Source organism: Oryctolagus cuniculus, chromosome 9 (assembly GCF_051225735.1).
Source record: "Oryctolagus cuniculus isolate XC-2025 breed Fujian yellow rabbit chromosome 9, ASM5122573v1, whole genome shotgun sequence".
Taxonomy (NCBI): domain Eukaryota; kingdom Metazoa; phylum Chordata; class Mammalia; order Lagomorpha; family Leporidae; genus Oryctolagus; species Oryctolagus cuniculus.
In genome coordinates this window covers 103,189,062-103,208,267 of record NC_142875.1, presented here as the reverse complement: position 1 = coordinate 103,208,267, position 19,206 = coordinate 103,189,062, and the positions used below count along the sequence as shown (strand labels likewise).

General features: G+C 58.0%; 1 protein-coding gene across 11 annotated transcripts; it reads right to left on the bottom strand.

Moving 5' to 3' along the window:
• Positions 1 to 249: 249 nt before the first annotated feature.
• IFFO1 (intermediate filament family orphan 1) lies at positions 250 to 19,044 on the bottom strand. 11 transcript variants are annotated; one of them, XM_051850193.3, is made up of 10 exons: positions 18,215 to 19,036; positions 15,005 to 15,065; positions 14,766 to 14,861; positions 9,851 to 9,991; positions 9,587 to 9,595; positions 8,861 to 9,042; positions 8,618 to 8,738; positions 8,275 to 8,370; positions 1,591 to 1,721; positions 250 to 1,100 (listed from the first exon to the last, which is right to left on the bottom strand). In XM_051850193.3, the coding sequence occupies exons 1-10, from the start codon at positions 18,985 to 18,987 to the stop codon at positions 995 to 997; spliced, it is 1,716 nt and encodes a 571-aa protein (XP_051706153.1). In that variant the 5' UTR covers positions 18,988 to 19,036; the 3' UTR covers positions 250 to 994. The 11 variants fall into 11 exon arrangements, 8 of the variants coding, with proteins under 8 accessions (XP_051706153.1, XP_089160694.1, XP_089160693.1 ...); XM_089304568.1 differs by lacking the exon at positions 9,587 to 9,595 and adding an exon at positions 15,346 to 15,450 and having other exon boundaries at positions 8,861 to 9,018; positions 18,642 to 18,658; XM_089304567.1 differs by lacking the exons at positions 9,587 to 9,595; positions 18,215 to 19,036 and adding exons at positions 15,346 to 15,450; positions 16,023 to 16,160 and having other exon boundaries at positions 8,861 to 9,018.
• Between the last annotated feature and the right edge of the window lie 162 nt (positions 19,045 to 19,206).

Here is a 19,206-nt window from a genome sequence, read left to right as displayed (position 1 = left end):
TTGCCCAATGCACTAAGCACTGTAGAACCTGAAGGAAGGCTGGTGGCCACCCCTGGTAGGTCAGAGGGAGGTGGCAGGGACACCATCTTCAGGTGAGGTGTGGGTTTAGCTGGCAGGAGCCACTTGCAGGCTCTTACTCTGAGCAAGTTCCTGTAACCTGTGCCTTGTACCTTTACAAAAGGACGAAGCAGCACGCAGCGCGGTGGGGGCTGTAGTGAACAGAAAGTGCTTGAAACTGTGACACAGTGCTCAATAAATACTGCCAGCTTCATTATTATTAACGACTCCATTCAGCTCCGCACAGCCACCTGCACTGAGTGAGTCCTCTGTACTGTCTCCAGGAAAGTCAGCCTGTCAGTCTTGGGGTAGGCCACGCCCCCCGGAGGCGGCTCATCCTGGGCGGAGACCCTGAGCGCTCACGCACACACGTGCACAGCCGGAAGCCGTGCCTGGGAGAAGCTTCACTGCCTCCTGGATGCTGCTGTACCCAGTCCCCCGCATGGCAGGGAGGGCGTCCCTTTAGTGCTCGGCGCCAACACGAGGGGAGGGGCCGACACCCACAGCTGACAACGCGGGCCGGAACGGGCCAGAGCACCAAGGCAGGCCTAGGTGTGGCCCACGCCGTGATGGAACCCCAAGCTGAATCCACTTCATACCAGTGCCTGGGCCAGAGCGAGCTGGCTGGAACCCCAGGCGTGGAGGCCAGGGCCCACGTTCACATGCCTCACACAGCGGACACAGGAAGGGGCTGTGCTTGCTCCAGCAGATCAGCGATGGGCGAGTAGCAGACACCCACGTGGGAGGGCAGTGGGCCCAACCGTGGGGGGAGGGGTTGGCTGGGGAGGGCCGGGCCCAGCCTTGCTCCAAACAGTCCAGTAGCCCGGGAAGGCCCAGGCAGGATCACTCCGTCCCCAGGGGCCAGGGACACATCCCTCTGTGCGCCCCCACCCTCTGCCTCGGTGGGCTGCAGGAGTGCCGAGAGGGAGGGCGGCCCCTATCTCATGGAGCTGTCGGATGAGACGTCGCGATCCGAGTCCTCAGTCTCGCTTGGCGGTGGCGGCGGGTCGCTAAGCGGGACCGCAGTGAAAGCAGGAGACTTTCTAGAAAAAAACACCCACCGTCACCAGGGGAAGGCCCAGGTCCCCAGGGGCAGGCGACCCTCGTCCCCGGGCTCATCCTCTGGCAGCTGAGTGACACTCTGGCAAGGGCAGGCAGCAGGTGGGGTGAAGGAGGGGAGGGTGGGAGCAGAGTTCTCCCCCACGCCACCCTGTCTGTATCCTGGGGGCAGGGCCCAAGTGCAGCCCCTGGGGCCGGGCCTGGTTTGCATTTTCCTGACTTTTTGCTTTTCTAAATCTGCTTTGTTAGTAACTGTAACTTCCACGGGGTCAAACGCATGAATCGAGGTTCCAACTTTTAGATAAAAACCAGCCCTCACATCCCCTCTGCTCCTTGCTAGTTTGTCAGATGCTCCCACCAGGGCAAGCATAGAGCTGGTGGGGGGGGGGGAGTGCCTGGGCACCCTCACATCAAGTGCCACCACCACTGCTGGCCATGGGGCTACCCACCCCCCCACTCCAGGGAGGCCCTTACCGGTCCCCCGACTGCGTGATGAGCCGGCGGCAGGTCTCCATCTGCACGTCCAGGCCCCGCTTCATGCTGCACATCTCCATGTACTCGTGCAGGTGTCGGTTCATGTCGTTCTTGGCCGTGGCTAGCTCCAGCTGCGACAGAGCGGGGCAGGGCCACAGGGGTTAGCAGGCCCAGGGCCGGCAGTGCCCGGCTCCCCGTGCCAGAAGGCTGGCACGCCAGGAGCAGCAGCTGGGCCACAGCCAAGGCACCCAATACATTCTCCTCTCAACCGGTCTCCCTCTCAACCGGTCTCCCAGAGTCTCTGCCTACAGGGCAAAGCTAAGGTGTCTGTGTGAGCTGCATTCCTCAAGAACCTGATAAGGGGAAGAGGAGGAAGACAGGAGGGAGCCGCCACCACTCTCCACTGCCCCAGGCCACCTCTGGGAGCCAACAGGACTCCCTGCACGCAGGAGGCAACCTGAGCGTGCAGCGCATAGGGCTCACTTCTCACCATATTCTCTTCCTTACTTATCGTCCAGACGCTAAGAGGACCACCGCCATGCTGAACATCCGGCTGATTAGGAGATGTATCCCGGGTGGCAGCTGTGGCGAAACAGGCAAGCCGCCACCTGGGACACCTGCATCCTCCCTAAGTCGGAGTATGAGCTCCAAATCCTGGCTACTGTGCTTCCGACGCAGCTCCCTGCTAACACGCCTGGGAAAGCGTAGTACCTGGGCCCCTGCCACAGGCGCGGGAGAGCCGGGTGGAACTCCTGGTTCCTCCTGTGGCCTGGCCCAGCCCCAGCTGTCACAAGCGTCTGGGGAATGAACCAGGGGATGGAAGATCTTGTCACTCTGCCATTAAAATAAATAAATCTTTTGAAACAAAAATAAGATGTATCTCAACTTCAGAAATGTTCTATGTAGAAAATGTGGGGCTAGGGGGCTGCTGTTGTGGTGTAGCAGGAAAAGCTGCTACCCGCGGCTCCCGCATCCCATCTGTGCACTGGTTCAAGTCCCGGCCGCTCCACTTCCGATCCAGCTCCCTGCTAATATGCCTGGGAAAGTAGTGGAAGATGGCCCAAATGCTTGGGTCCCTGCACCCATACGGGAGACCCAGAGGCAGCTCCTGGCTCCTGGCTTTGGCCTGGCCCAGCCACGGTCATTGCAGCCATGTGAGGGAGTGAACCAGGGGATGGAAGGTCTCTTTGTCTCTCCCTCTCTCTCTCTCTCTAACTCTGACTTTAAATCTTTAAAAAAGAAAGAAAACGTGGGGCTCATCGGGATAGGCAGGCTCCCTCCCAGAGCCTGATTCTGCGGCAGAGGCTCCGGGCAGGGAGGCGGCGGCTGCGGTGGGAAAGCTCTGGGCCGGCAACAATCTGCAGCCTCTGTTTTGGGTACAAAGGACAGGGGCCAGGACTGGAAGAGAAGCAAACCGCCTGGAAGTGATTTGCTCAACGGCTTGAGAGCAAAGAGAAAGGGGAGGAAGCCGCCCGTGAGCAATCGGCAGAGGGCAGAAGAAGCCACCCGAGTAATGTGCGCTGGCCGGCGAGGGTGGGAACGTGGGAAAGGAGCGGACGGGTCCCAGGGCCACACAAAAGGGGCGGCCAGCACGGCGGCATGGGCATGCGGGTGCGGCGGGGGCTCTCCTGGAGTGGCAGGCCACCCTCAGCTGGGACTGCAGCCGCAGGCCTGGGGCCACGAGCAGAGCAGGAGGTGCTGACCGTTCAAGCCAGGGAGAAAACAGACGCCACCCGCCCGTCCCCCAGCCTCTCCACTTAGGAAGTCAGCGTGGAGGGCGTGCGTTTGGGAACTGGAGGTCCGGGGCACAGGGAAGAAGGAAACAAGCCAAGCACTTGTACCCAAAGGCTAAGCACCGCCACCAGCAGTCTCTACGTATTTCTACGCCCCTTCTCCCACCGCTCCTGAGTTCTGATTTGTGTGGAACACTTGTACATTTCCACGGCTCCGGGGCAATACTTCCACACACGGAAACTGAGCAAAATGATCAGAGCATCCTCATCCTCTCCTGTGTCTGCGGCCTGAGCTCCAGCTCTTTATCCAGAAGTGCAGTCTCCCCGCTGGGCTGCGGAACCGACTGCGCCTGGGTGCGTGCCCCCCTGCACCCACACACTTAAAGCACAGGCAAGGCAAGGACAAGACCGGAAGTTAGGTGCTGAATCCTTGAATCCTCAACAGCCTCTCCGGAAAATTGCAGCATCTGTGCGAGCAGAGGACTGTGGGTGGGGATGAGAAGGTGGGAGGGAGCAACTGGGCTCCACCATCCACTGACGGGAAAGGCCTATGGCCATGTCAGCAACCCTGAGAGATCAAGGTCACAGAGACCCAGCACCTCGGCTGCGCTGGACGGACCACCACAGGCAACACTGCCGCCGAGGCCACCAAGCCAGCTCCCCTAACACTTCCAGGTTTCATTCTGCAGAGAGGAGCGGAGAGACGCACGACTCAGAACACGGCCCAAAAGGCACACCTCCATCTAGAATGTTCTGTCCTTCCTATCAGGGAGTATGTCAGAGCAGGCACTTCCGGTCCAGGGCAAGAGCCCAGCAGAGACAGCAGCCCCATGTCCCCATGTCATTTCAGTGTGGCACTGGAGGGGGGCCCAGGTCAGCTAAGGGGGCGGGGGACATGGGGAGACACAGGCATAAACACAGGCATGGGGACCAGTCCTAGGAGCACCAATCTGGCTGTGCCTTTAAAACTTAGCGTTTGTCTGTGCAGGCAAAGAAAACCCAGGAGCAGGGCCATCTGGTACGTGTCGGGAGAATGAGGAAGTGGGAAAACAGTTTTGCAACTTCCTTCTCAAAGTGCAGGCGGTGTGAGAGCACTGAGCGCAGGCGAGCAGTGTGGGCTGACGAGAGGCCGGGGAGGCGCACAGTGGTGCCTGCGGTGGCTCCTGGGGAACAACCCAACCCTCCACCCAGGGCAACCTCTGTCCTGGCAGCCCCCGAAGGCCTGCAGGTCAAGCTAAAGCACCAGCTGCACCTGCCCCCTCTCAAGGGCTCCCCCAGGCTCGAGAATAAGAATGGAGACTCCTCCACAACCTCCTAGGCTGAGCTGAGTGCTACAGCCCTGACAGTGCTAACGAATGCTGGCCGCAGCCAGCGCGGTGGCGCAGCAGGTTAAGCTGCTGCCAGGGATGCCGGCATGCCCTAACAGAGCACCAGTTCAAGTTCCACTTCCACTCCAGGGCCCTGCGAATGTGCCTGGGAGAGCAGGGGAAGATGGTCCAGGTACTTTGTCACCCACAGGGGAGACGCTGATGGACTTTTTGACTCCTGGCTTTATGGCCCATCCCTGGCTACTGCAGCCATTTAGGGAGTGAACCAGTAGATCTCTGTCTCTCCCTCTCTCTCTGACACTACGCCTTCCAAATGAGTAAGTCTTTAACAACAACAATGGCCACTAGGGTATACTTATAAGCCAGTCTCAGCCCTACATGAGGACCCTTCTAAAAGTGCAGGAAAAAATGAGATTAAAAGTATATGGGGGGGCCCGGCGCCATGGCTCACTAGGCTAACCCTCCGCCTAGCAGCGCCGGCACACCGGGTTCTAGTCCCGGTCGGGGGGCCAGATTCTGTCCCGGTTGCCCCTCTTCCAAGCCAGCTCTCTGCTGTGGCCAGGGAGTGCAGTGCAGGATGGCCCAAGTACTTGGGCCCTGTACCCCATGGGAGACCAGGATAAGTACCTGGCTCCTGCCATCGGCCGCAGCAGCCATTGGAGGGTGAACCAACGGCAAAAGGAAGACCTTTCTCTCTGTCTCTCTCTCTCACTGTCCACTCTGCCTGTCCAAAAAAAAAAAAAAAAAAAAAGTGTATGGTGGTGGGCACTGTGGCGCAGAAGGTTATGCCACCGCTGGGGATGCCCACATGCCATATCAGAACACCTTGCTCTGAGTCCTGGCTCCTCTGCTTCCAATTCTGCTTCCTGTTAATATATCCTGGGAGGTGCCAGCAGCTGCCTCATATACTTGGGACTTGCCACTCTGCGGGAGACCTGGATGTAGCTCTAGGCTCCCGGCTTCAGTTGTGGGCATTTGGGGAGTGCACCAGCTGATGGAAGAGATCCCTCTCTCTCTCTCTCCCTCTCTCTCTCTCTGTCACTCTGCCTTTCAAGTAGATGAAAATAAGTAGACTTCTTAAAATTTACTTATTTACTTGAAAGTCAGAGTTATAGAGAGGGAGAGGAAGAGAGAGATGAGAGAGAGACAGAGAGAGAAGTCTTCCATCTGCTGGTTCACTCCCCAAATGGCTGCCATGGCCAGGGCTGGGCCAGGATGAAGCCAGGAGCCAGGAGCTTCATGCAGGTCTCCCATGTGGGTGCAGGAGCCCAAGGACTTGGGTCATCTTCTGCTTTCCCAGGCGCAACAGCAGGGAGCTGGATCAGAAGTGGAACGGCCAGGACTTGAATCAATGCCCATACAGGATGCCAGCACTGCAGGCAGCAGCTCTACCCACTATACCACAGCACTGGCCCAGTAAACATTTTTTAAAAGATTAAGTCTATGGATTTGATGCCTTCTTCTGGCTTCTGACTCCAGCTTCCTGCTAATGCAGACCCCAGCAGGCAGCGATGGCTCAAGTAATGGGTTTCTGCCATTCCCATGGGAGACTTCATGGAGTTCCCAACTTCCAGTGCCAGCCTTGGCCAGAACCAGCCCACACAGACATTGGGGGACTGAATGAGAGGAGAGGAGAAGGGAGGGGAGGGGAGGGGAGGGGAGGGGAGGGGAGGGGAGGGGAGGGGAGGAGATCTTCCATCCGCTGGTTCACTCCCCAAATGCCCATTGCAGGAGAGGAGAGGAGGGGAGAGGAGGGGAGGGGAGGGGAGGGGAGGGGAGGGGAAGGGAGAGAAAGGGGAGGGAAAGGGGAGGGAAGGGAAAGGGGAGGGAAAGGGGAGGGGAGGGGAGGGAAGGGGAGGGAAGGGGAGGGAGAGAAAGAGAAAAAAAGAAAAAGGAAGGAAGGAAGGAAGGAAGGAAGGAAGGAAGGAAGGAAGGAAGGAAGGAAGGAAGGAGATAAGTTTATTTTGGTTCAGAAAATCTGAGGGCTGTGCATTGGCTTAGTGGTCCCGAAGCCAGTCCAGATGCCCACACCCCACCCTGAGTGCCCAGCTTCCTGCTAATACTCATCCTGGAGGCGGCAGCGATGGCTCCAGGTTAACTGGGTTCCTGCCACCCAGCCTGGGTTGAGTTCCGGGTCTTGGCTCTGCCCTCAGCCAGCCCCAGTCGTCACAGACATCTGGGGAGTGAACGAGCAGACATGTGCTCTCTCTCTCTCTCCCCCAACCCCACTGCCTTTCGTATAAGTAAATAAAAATAAGCTTATTTTAGCACAAACAAAATGTGAGGGGGTGGCATCTGGCTTAGCAGTTGCCAGCTAGGACAGATGCGTCCTACACTGGAGTGCCTGGGTTCGAGTCCTGGCTCCGGACCCCAGCTTCCTGCCAATGCAGGCCTGGGGAGGCAGCAGCGATTGCTCAGTATGTGGGTTCCTGCCGCCCACTTGGGAGACCTGGTTTGGGTTTCTAGCTCCCAATTTCATCCTGTCCCAGACCCAGCAATTGTAGACATCTGGGAAGTGAACCAGTAGATGACAGCTCTGTGTGTGTGGAGGGGGGTCCCTCTCTGTCTCTGTTTCTTTGCCTCTTAAATAAAATACGATATATTTTTTAAAAGTTTATTTGAAATGTACTCATAGGGGCCAGCACTGCAGCACAGTAGGTTAAGCCTCCACCTGCGGCACTGGCATCCCATATGGGTGCCAGTTCAAGTCCTGGTTGCTCCTCTTCTGATCCAGCTCTTTGCTAATGGCCTGGGAAAGCAGTAGAAGATGGCCCAAGTGCTTGGACCCCTGCACCTGCATGGGAGACATGGAAGAAGCTCCTGGCTCCTGGCTTCAGATTGGCCCAGCTCCAACCATTGCGGCCATTTGGGGAACAGATAGAAGACCTCTCTGTCTCTTCCTCTCATTGTCTGTAATTCTACCTCTCAAATAAAAAAAATCTTTTCATAGTTTCTTTATAATAGATTTTTCATGAACTTTTTAAAACAATTGTATTTGAAAGGCAGAATGACAGAGAGCAAAATCTTCCATCTGCTGGTTCAGGTTCACTCCCCAAGTGGCCCCAACAGCTGGAGTTGGGCCAGGCTGAAGCTAGAAGCCTGGAATTCCACCCAGGTCTCCCACACGGTGGCAGGGGCCCGAGCACTTTCACCACCTGCCGCTGTGGTGCACTTCCCAGGTGCATTAGCAGGGCGCTAGATCAGAAGTGGAGCGGCCATGACCTGAATCTGTGCTCTGATATGGGATGTGGACCCACTGGGCCCTCGAGAACTTTTTGAAGTTCCTTATACCTATGTTTTCAAAATTTTCTGCACCAAAATAAACTTATCTTTGGATTCCGTTTTCCACGAGCTTTTGGAGGTCTCCCCGTGTGTGTACTACCTCATTTGCTGTTCAAAGGAGCCCTCTGGGGCAGGTGTTACTAAGCTCCCTGTCTTAGACATCATAAACTGGCCACAGAGAGAACAAGGAGCTTGTTCGAGTTAGACCTGTCCGTCTCCGGAGGTCCTGAGAGCCCTCCCGGGGTACCACAGCTGAGACCACCCCCACCCTCAAGAGAAGGAAAGGCCCGGGCCACCGGGGCCCCCGCTCTGGGGCTGAGCCGCCCAGTGTGCACCCTCACCTCTATCTGGTCAATGGTTTCCTGGTATTCTTTCTCCCGGGTTTTGAACAGAGACTCCGTGTCCTTGATCACCTTCTCCAAGCTGTCTTCCTGCTGCTGGTGGGCCACGGGGAGGGGAGGGTGGGGGGGACAGGGCCAAGGTGCAGAGAGAGAGAGAACATCGGGTTAAAGGCAGCTGCAGAGAGTGGAGGAGGAGGAAAAAGAAAGAGGGAAGAAGCAGGGAGAGGCTGATGACTACACGGGGGACAGAGCGGGGAGGCAGGGAGGCAGGGAGGCGGGGAGGCGGGGAGGCAGGGAGGGGGAGGGCGGGCGCTGAGGGGCCCCGGGCCGGGAGGGGCGTTACCTCTCCCTGGGCCTCTGCCGCTGCCATGGCATAGCCTGAGAAATCCTCCCAGAGCAGCAGAGTCTCCTCGGTCTCCTCCCAAGTCAGGCTGTCACAGTCGTCCTCAAAATCACACTCCCTCCTAGAGACAGGGAGCCCACGGGTCAGGGGCTGCGGGGGCGCCGGCCTCGGGCTGCGTGGGCTGGGGGCGCTGGGGCGCTGGGGCGCTGGGGCGCTGGGGCGCTGGGGCGGCCCGGCACTCACAGCTGGTTGAGCATGCGCTGCATCTCCTCGTTGATGCTGAGGGCCGTGCTCTCCTCCTCGTCCCCAGCGGGCTGGCGGGGCCCGTCACTCTCCGACAGGGAGGGGTCCTCCTCCACAGCGGCCTTGCGCTCCCGCTTCCGCCCCCCCATGGATGGGACCTTAATGGGAGACAAGTGCAGAGACTACAGAGACGAGGCCGGGTGCGTGAGGAGCGAGGGCGGGCGGGGAGGCCGGGGCGAGAAGCGGGGACCAGCGGGGAGGGCAGAGAGAAAAGACACAGTTATGAGGGCAGCAAGAGAAACACGCAGGTCACCGAGAGACAGGCGGACAGACACGGAGCGGGCAGGGCTGCAGGCTGAGCAGGAAGACAAAGGAGAGAGAGAGAGAGAGAGAAAATAGAGCAGTAAGATAAGAGGAGCAATGGCTCGTTAGGGTCACGTCAGATGTGTAGGATGGCCAAGGAGGAATTTGGTTTTCTAGAAGAAAGTCTGTCTGGTGAGAGGAGACTCAATGGCACAGAGCTCTGGGCTGCGAGGAGGATGAGGCTACGGCGTGACAGAGCAGACCTCGCGTCACATCCAGATCTGGAAAGCCGGGGAGGGGGAGACAGAACGGGGGCCGAGAGCCAGGACACGGAGTGCAGAAGAGACCTGCGCTGAGGGCAAACCCGACGGCCAGAGGGCCTGGGACTGGGACACGAACAAGCGTGCGTGAGGTCAGACTAACCAGCTGCCTCTGTGAGGACGGCACGAGAGAAGATGAAGGAAGAGAGGAGAGAAGCAGACAGAGGAGAGAGAGGGAGACGGCGTTAGCTTCCAAACGCTCTCCTGCGGCTGGCGCTGGCCCCCCAGCCTAGTCCCACAGAGGGTCCCAGGGACCAGAATAAGGGCCCCCCAAAGAAGGGGGCAGGGCCCGTGCCCCTCGGGGCCAGTGTGGGGGAGTCTCTCGCCCCGCCCCACCCCCCCCAGCCAGGGGCAGCGGGGTCCTCACCTGGAACATGTGGATCATGTCCTCGCAGTTGCGCTGCTGAGCCACGTCACAGAGCTTGGCGGTGATGTCGATGCGGCGGCAGATGTCCATGTCCACCTTCATGGCCTTCTCCTGGATCTTGGTGTCCAGCTCCGACAGGTTCTGTGCGGGAAATGGGAACAGGACTCCAGACTGGGACTCGTACAGCTGTGGCAAGATCCAAGATCTCCAGCCTTCCCGCACATCACTGTCAGCTCCACCAGGAAGCCCCCAACTCCCTGGGCAGAATGCATCCCTCTTCCTAGCATCCCCCCCATGGCACTGCACCTGCTATAGCGGTGCTGTTGTCTGACTGGCTCCCTGGCCAGGAGGGGGCCCTGGAGGATGTGGCCTGGTGCCTGGGACCTACAGGGGCTGCCTGGGGCCAACAGCAGACCCCACCCTCCTGGAACTGAGGGTGAGGCGCGACTACCGGGAACCCTACAAGCAGGTGCCATACGGGAATAGTAATCACGGCAGCTTACACTCAGTACTAAACACAAGAGGACTTCACAGCATTTAAAAGGAAAATTTGTTTTGGTGCAGGAAATTTTTGAAACCCATGCATACCAGGGGTCTTCAAAGAGTTTATGGGGGGACAGGCACCTGGCACACCAGTTAAGTTGCCACTCAGGGATGCCCGCATCCTATATTGTAGTATCTCTGCCTCAGATTCCAGCCTCCTGCTAATGCACACCCTGGAAGGCAGCAGGTGATGGCTCAAGTACCTGGGCCCTGCTGCCCTTGTGGGAGACCAGGGTGGAGTTCTAGGCTCCTGGCTTCTGCCTGGCCCAGCCCTGGCTGTTGCAGACATTTGGGGACTGAACCTGTAGATGGAAGGAAGATCTCTCCCTGTCTCTTCTGTCTCTATACCTTTCAAAGAAAATGAAAATAATAAAAACTAAAACAAGAGATTATGGAAACTATACATGTTTTTAATGGCATCCTCCATCTTTTTTTTTTTTTTTTTTTTAAAGATCTATTCAGGGCCCTTCAGCAGATAAAGCCGCTGGGGCACTGGCACCCATATAAGTGCTGATTCACGTCCCAGCTGCTCTATTTCTGATCCAGCTTCCTGCACCCATGTGGGAGACCCATTCCTGGTCATTGCAGCCATTTGGGAAGTGAAACAGCAGACGGAGGATCTCCCTCCCCCTCTCTTGCTTCCTTCCTCCCTCCTTCCCTCTCTCTTTGTAACCCTGCCTTTCAAATAAATCTTGAAAAAAAAAAAAAAAAAAAAAGGTTGATCAAGGCCTAGGGCTGGTCCAAGCCAAAGCCAGGAGCCTGAGTCCCACCTGGGGGTCTCATGTGGGTGGCAGAGGCCCCAAGTATTGGGGCCGTCCTCCACTGCCTTCCCATTCACTTCCCAGCAGCCAGGATTCAAACCAGCACTCAGATTTGGGTGTTGGGTTGCAGGCAGCTGCTGAGTTTGCTGGACCACAATGCCAGGCCCCATCTTGGTTTTTGGGTTTCTTAAAAATCTATTTAGAGGGGCCAGCACTGTGGCGTACTGGATGCCACCACTTGCAGTGCCAGCATCCCATTAGGGCAACGGTTCAAATCATGCCTGCTCCACTTCCGATCCAGCTCTCTGCTATGGCCTGGGAAAGCAGCACAGAATGGCACAAGTCCTTGAGCCCCTGCACCCACCTGGGAAACCTGTAAGAAGCTCCTGGCTCCTGGCTTCAGATTAGTGCAGCTCCAGCCCTTGCTGCCAACTGGGGAGTGAACCAGCGGATGGAAGACCTCTCTCTCTCTCTCTCTGTAACTTTAACTCTTTCAAATAACTAAATAAATCTTTAAAAAAAAAAAAAAAAAAAAAAAAAAACCTGTTGTGGCACAGCAGGCTAAGTCATCACCTGTGATGCCAGCATCCCATATGGGCACTGGTTCATGTCCCAACTGTTCTACTTCTGATCCAGCTGCCTGCTAATACACCTGGGAAAGTAGCAAGAGGATGGCCCAAGCCCTTGGGCTCCGCATCCATGAGGGAGATCTGGAAGAAGCTCCTGGCTCCAGGCTTACATCTGGCCCAGACCTGGTTGTTGCAGCCATTTTAGGAATGAACCAGCAGATAGAAGATTTCTCTCTTCTCTGCTCTTCTCTGTCTTTCCCTTTCTCTAACTGGCAGAGTGGACAGTGGACAGTGAGAGAGAGAGACAGAGAGAAAGGTCTTTCTTTTCCATTGGTTCACCCCCCAGTGGCCGCTGTGGCTGGCACGCTGCGCCGATCCGAAGCCAGGAGCCAGGTGCTTCTCCTGGTCTCCCATGGGGTGCAGGGCCCACGCACTTGGGCTATCCTCCACTGCACTCCCGGGCCACAGTAGAGAGCTGGACTGGAAGAGGAGCAACCGGGACAGAATCCGGCGCCCCAGCCAGGACTAGAACCCAGTGTGCTGGCGCCGCAGGTGGAGGATTAGCCTATTGAGCCGCGGCGCCAGCCTCTAACTGGATCTTTCAAATAAATAAAGCTATTTATTTATGGTGGTGTAGTAAGCTAACCCTCTGCCTATGGTGCTGGTGTCTCAGCTGTTACTCTTCCAGTCCAGCTCTCTGCTATGGCCTGGGAAAGTGGTGGAGGATGGCCCAAGTGCTTGGGCCCCTGCACTCACATGAGAGACCCAGAAGAAGCTCCTGGCTCCTGGCTTCAGATTGGCCCAGTTCTGGCTGTTGTAGACATTTGGGGAGTGAACCAGAGGATGGAAGTCCTTTCTCTCCGTCTCTCCCTCTCTCTGTCTATAACTTTACCTCTCAAATAAATAAATCCATTTATATTTACTTGAAAAGCAGACAGACCAAGGGAGAGGCAGACTAAAACCCATTGGTTCACTCCCAAACACCTGCAACAGCTGGAGTTGGGCCAGGCCAAAGCTGAGAGCTAGAAACTCAATCCACAGGGCTGGCACTGGCGTAGTGGGTAAAGCCACCGCCTGCAGTGCCAGCATCCCACATGGGTGCTGGTTCAAGTCCCGGCTGCTCCATTACCAATCCAGCTCTCCGCTATGGCCTGGGAAAACAGTAAAAGATGGCCCAAGTCTTTGGGCCCCTGCACCCATGTGGGAGACCCGGAAGAAGCTCCTGGCTCCTGGCTTCGGATTGGTGCAGCTCTGGTTGTTGCAGCCAATTGTGGAGTGAACTAGTGGATCTCTCTCTCCGCCTCTTAAATAAATAAATAGGAAGATAGGAAGATAGGAAGATAGGAAGATAGGAAGGAAGGAAGGAAGGAAGGAAGGAAGGAAGGAAGGAAGGAAGGAAGGAAGGAAGGAAGGAAGGAAGGAAGGAAGGGAGTCAATCCAGTTCTTCCATGTGGATGGTAGGGACTCAACTACTTGAGCCATCACCTGCTGCCTCCCAGGGTGCACATCAGCAGGAAGCTGAAATCGGAAGCAAATCTGGGACTGGGACCTATCACACTCCAATACGGCATGTGGATATCCTAAGCAGTGTTCTAACCACCAGGGCACACCTGCCTTTAAATACCTCTTTTAATTTGATTTTCCATGCATTTTAAAAACATTTATTTTATTTATTTGAAAGGTAGAGTTACAGAGAAGGGGGGGAGTCTTCCATCTGCTGATTGACTCCCCAAATGGCCACAATGGCCAGGATGGGCCAGAGTGAAGCCAGGAGCCAGGAGCTCCATCTGGGTCTCCAATGTGGGTACAGGGGCCTAAGCACTTGTACCATCCTCTGCTACTTTCCCAGGCACATTAGCAGGGAACTGGATCAGAAGAGGAGCAGTGGGGACTCCAACTGGTGCCCGTATGGGGTGCTGGCACTGCAGGTAGAGGCTTAACCTGCTATGCCACAGTGCGTGTACCTCCATGATTTTTTTTTTAAGATGTATTTATTTATTTGAAAGGCAGACTTATAGAAAGACAGAGAAAGGTAGAGAAGGAGATATCTTCCATCTTCTGGTTCATCCCCCAAATGGCTACCATGGCCAGGGCCCAGCCAGACAGAAGCCAGAACTCCATGGTCTCCCATGTGGGTGCAGGGGCCCAAGCACTTGGACCATCTTCTGCTGCTTTCTCAGATACATCAGCAGGAAGAGGAGTGGCTGGGACTCGAACTGGTGTTCATATGGGATGCTAGTATTGAAGGCTGTGGTTAACCCACTGTACCCCAATGCCGACCTCTCTGTGAATGATCTGAAGGATGCTTGTGCTCGCCAGGCCCTGCCCTGGATACAGAAAACATTCACGTAATTCTCCCAAGTGCAGGTCTTTTTGCCCCCGGCCAAGGCTGAGGTTCCAGCAGCAGATGAATATTCCCAAGCACTGGATTCGCCCAAGGCCACACTCCAAGCTGCAGCGCCTGGACATGAACCTGGCTGCCGGCTCTGAAGCTGCGCTCTTACTAGGGCTGAACAGCCCCAGTAACATGCAGGCCACACTGCCCATGTGACCCAGCACCAGGCCTTACTCCTTCTTCAGCTCTTGCCTGGCAGCCAGTAAGAGGGAAGGAGTGGAGGGCGGCGCTGTGGCCCAGTGGGTTAGTCCCGGCCTGCGGCACTGGCATCCCACATGGGTGCCAGTTGGAGTCCCAGCTGCTCCTCTTCTGATGCAGCTCCCTGCTCATGTGCCTGGGAAAGCACCGGAGGATGGCCCAAGTGCTTGGGTCCCTGCTCCCACATGGGAGACCTAGAGGAGGATCCTGGCTCCTGCCTACCGACTGGCTCAGCTCCGGCCATTGCAGCTATTTGGAGAGTGAACCAGTGGATGGGAGACCTCTCTCTCTGTGTCTCTACCTCTCTGTAACTCTTTCAAGTAAATAAAATAAATAAATAAATCTTTAAAAACAAGAAAGGGCGGGGCTGAGCACAGGCCCACAGCGCAGCGCTCTAGGAAGGGCTGCCCGCCTGGCGCCAGCAGGGTCGGCAGAGGTGCCGCACTCACATTGCTCATGAGCCCCTTGAAGACCACCAGCTCCGCTTTCAGCTGCTCCACTTTCATGGCCAGCTCCTCTTGGCACGCGTCAGCCTCCTGGGCTTCCTATGAGCGGGGAAGACCACGACATCAGTGGCCACGTGGGCAGAAGCTTACGATGACAAGGAGGCACAAGGAGCCGGCACTGGGGCCAAAGGCCCGTGGGGGGACCCCGAGGGGAGCACAGGCAACAGGCCAGCCGCCCTCACCTCCTGGAGCTCGGTCACTCGGTCTTGCAGCTGCATGCGCACCGTGTACTCTTCTTCCCACCTGACACACAAGGCAAGGAGGGGAGAGAACTCAGGCACTGAGGCCTCCCTGGCCTGCAGTTCCCGGGTCAGGCTCAGCCCCCAGGCGGGGGCCAGCAGCAGCTGTTGGCTGCTTACCGGCTGCCTGCCCGGAACTCCGGGCCACGCCCCAGGACTATATTTAAGAGCAGCTGCTGCTGCTCTAGGCCCTGGCACCCCAGCTCCCCCAGCTGTCTGGCCAGCCTCGACACCCACCACCTGCCCACACCAGACTGCCAGGCCCGCCCGGCCCAGTCTCCCACCTTCAGTGGCACAGATCCGGTCTCCCGCCTCCTGCCCGCACCAGAACAGAGCTTGTCTAGCCCGCTGCCCTGTCTCCCGTGGGACCATTTAACCCTGCAAAGCATCTGCAGGACACACACCATATCAACAGGGCTGTCAGGAGCCTGGGAGGGAGGAGATGCTCAGAGTCCTGTTCCCCCCCCCAGTTCCCCCCAAGCCCCCTCTACAGGAGCCGCAGAGAGGAGGCAGGGCCGGCCCAGGGGCCTCAACTCCCCAGCAGCCTGAAAGCAGTAGACAGCAGGAGGCGGACGGAGAGAAATGCCCAAACCCAGGGGGAAAGGGAGATGAGAGCGGCTGCAGTCCCCACGACTCAGAACGCAGACACTAAGGGGGCCACACGTGGGCTCAAGGCACTGGCAGCCACGGGGCAGGGCCCAGGGCCCAGTGGGAAGGGGAGGCGGGAACGACACCACTGTCACCCCAGGACCTATTCACCTGTCACGCTCAGACCCCCCTCGCTGCCTCATCAGAACGGGGGCTGCACCGAGACAGAAAGCTGGTTAGCAAGCAGCGAGGAGGACAGCCAAGAAATCAAAACCAAGAGTGCGCTCCCAGAGCCGGGATTCCGTCTCTTCATGCCCCTCCCTCCGTGGCCCTCTCCAGGCCGGCCCTCCTCGTGCCCTCCTGTGCAGCTCACCCGCAGCCGCACTGCAGTGTTCCTAATAATAACTCCTCGGCAGCACCTCACGCCCCTCCCGGGCAGGCAGGGCCTCCACCCTGGGCGCCTTGGCTCCCGCCTCCTTCCCTGCCGGCCGCCACATGTCCCTCTCCTCTGGCTCTGCATTATCTTTTCTGGGTCTTGCTTTCTTTATCTACAACATAAAAGATTGGGATGTGGTACCCTCCTGTCCCTGGAGTCCCCAGGTCCCTTGGAAAAAGCCAGCAAGACTGCCGAGGGGACATTACCCCTCGTACATCAGGGGAGGCACCAAGTACTGCGTGACAGCGAGATGAACACATTCCGTGAGATTCAGGCTAATGAAAGCTCACAGGGTAAAAACTGAATCACCCGCAAGCTCGCTGGGATTCGATCTGCCCGGGAGCCGGACTTTCTTCCCCCAAGTGGGTTTGTTGTAATCTCCACTTAAATACGGTCTCTCAGGGCTCCCCTGACACGGGCAGACTTGGAGCAATTTCCATGCATCCTGCAGCTACCAAACATCTCTCCTCCAAAGAAATTCTATCCTTGAGTTGAAGAGAGAAGGCAGGGGCCGTTCCTGTACGGGAAAAACTGAGGCCTGGGGGGTGGGGTCACCCGAGGCAGAAGGGCTAAAAATGGAAGCCAGGAGGCCTCAGCTCCTTCCCAGTTTAGTACTCAAGCTATGCGAGGCCTTTCAGGCTAAAGACAGGAGCTACAGTGTTGCTATAAGGAGACCAGAATGAGGGCAGGGGATCTGGGGTGGAAGACCAAGTAAGTGCCAGCAGCACGTACCACATGGTTCTAGCTATGGGCCCTCTGCACGGCAACCCGCTGCAGAGCAATGAGCTAATCAGTCCCCTGGGAATAACTTTGCTGCCCTGGACAGCTGCACCAAGGACAAATACTCTTTCAGCTTAAAAAAAAAAAATGCCCTGAGAAGAGCAGTTGTTCCTGTGGTTGTGGATGTATTCCAGAACCATCATGTTCCACGGCTGACTGCATTAATTAACCCCCCCCGGGGGGGGGGGGCAGGGACAGGGTTCCGGGTGGCACCTGATGGATGGTTTTCGGACAACTGAGACTTATAATGTGGCCTATGATTAAGGAAGCCAGCACGAAGCCTGGACTCAGCCCCAGGAAGCCTGCTGATCTGCGACTTGCCCGGGTCTGGCAGATTATAGATCCCCAAAGGGCGCCCCTCCCCCAGACTCAGCAATAACTTCCCAGAATGGTCAGCTAATCAGCAAAACCACCCACTGCTAACTCAGGCACCAACCCAAAACGGGTTGGGTTGGGTTGCATCCCCAAACTGCAGAGGCAGTTCCCCGGCCTGTCCACAAGGGGTCAGAGTAGCTGGCTTGAGGCTGGAGGCCCCCAAAACCAAAGCTGCCTGTCATCCCCTTCCTCCTCCACCTTGCCCGCATCCCTCAGTCTGCAGGGCCTGGCTCTGCTGCTGCTCCCGTGCTATGGGCCTGGTTACCAGCCACCCAGGGACTCCACATGGTGCCGGGCCACCACTCTGGCCCCTCGTGTCACCAGGTTGGCTCGGCCCCAAGCCAAAGTACAGTCATAGGGTGTGTCCATATTCTCAACTTCTTCCTACCCAGTTGCTTGCTCGTTCCATGCTCACTTCCTCCGCCTTTGGTGCTATATTTACACTTGCCCGGATTCCCCAAGGGCCCTATGATACCCACCCCTCGCCCTAGGAAATCCCCTTCACTCCTCTTTTTCTTGCTCTTTTGACTTACGGCAAGCAGCAAGGGTTTCCTACGGAGGCAGAAGGGGGTCCCTGGCTCCCGGGGGGGACATTCCTTTGGAGAACCCTGGGACTGCTGAGCGCATCCCCTCCCTCACCACCCTCTTCTGATCTCCCTAAAGTCAACCTCCCAAATTAAAGCTTTGGTAGTGTGTGGTGCTTACAGCCCCAAACCACAATACCCCGGATGCAGTATCTCTCGTCTCACGAAACCCCACAGTGGATAAACAGTCCTCCCAACACTGCAGCCCTGGTGAGATGGGGAGACATGCCAGAAGCAAGCATGCACTCCCCAGCGGTCTGTCCCTGGGCCCATCTATTTCCACCTCCTCCTTACACAGCATCAACTTCACCCCTGCTCAGGAACCCGCGCCAAGCCAGCCCCTTGCATGGAGCCGCCACGGAGCCCTGTCCCCACCCTCCCGGCCCCTACCTCCGCTTGTACTCGTCTCGCTCCCGCTTCACTTTAGCCAGCACGTTGTAGAGCGCTCGGATCTCGGGGGTGATGGTGTCGATCTGGACGCCCACCCCGTCGGGGTGCACCCACGACAGGCCAGGCCCTTGCACCAGCGTGGGCTCCAGTCCCGGGCCGAGCCGGCGGGCGTGCGAGAAGGACCAGATGGTGCCGGGCATGAAGCGGGCAGACGAGGAGTAGGCGGCCGAGGCGGAGGTGGCGGGCGCCGCGGGGGACGCCGCGGGGCCGGCCGGCGAGCGCGCGGGCGAGCCCAGCACCCGCGCCGCCGGGGAGCAGACGGCGGCCGGCCGCGCGCTCAGGGGTAGCCCCAGCGGCCGGATGGGGCTGACGAAGCCGGTCTGCACGGCCTGGTCGCGGCGAGCCAGGCCCCTCCGGCCCTGCTTACCCTCCTCCAGAGCCTGCTGCAGCTGCTTCTCCAGCAGCCGGTTCCGGCGCTCCAGCTCGTGCACCTTGGCCAGGAAGCAGCGGAAGCGGAGGTTCAGGGTCTTGAGCACGTTGATGTTGGAGCCCAGGTCGTTGCGGAGCGCCATGGCTGCGGGGGGCGCCGGGCCCGGGCCCGGGCCCGGGCCTGGCGGCGAGAAGGCCGCTGGGCCGGCGGGAGCGAGCGGCGCGGCAGGCAAGTCCCCTCCCCCGGAGAAGTGGTCGCCCCCCAGGGGTTCCCCCAGCGGCCCGGCCAGGCCCTGCTGCTCCTGCTGTAGGAGGAAGAGGTTGGGCCCGAATAACGGATTCATGGCTGCGCCTTCTGCTGGGAGACAGAGCCCGGTGCCAGAGCCGGGATGGAGGGCGAGCGAGAAGAGCCAATGAGGAGGCCGGGGAACGCGGCCGGCCAATCAGGCTGCCGGCGGCGGGGCAGAGGTCAGGGGGGCGGGCAGACAGGAAGCCAATGAAAAGCCTTCACAGGACACGGGGCTCTGGACCCTTCCGGGTCTGAGGCCGAGCCGGAGCGCCAG

Coding starts and splice junctions, on each gene's coding strand:
- IFFO1 (XM_051850193.3), bottom strand. CDS start 18,987: ATGAATCCGTTATTCGGGCCCAACCTCTTCCTCCTACAGCAGGAGCAG. Junction 15,066..18,214: donor CGAGACGAGTACAAGCGGAG/GTAGGGGCCGGG, acceptor CTTGTGTGTCAG/GTGGGAAGAAGAGTACACGG. Junction 14,862..15,004: donor GAGTGACCGAGCTCCAGGAG/GTGAGGGCGGCT, acceptor CCCCGCTCATAG/GAAGCCCAGGAGGCTGACGC.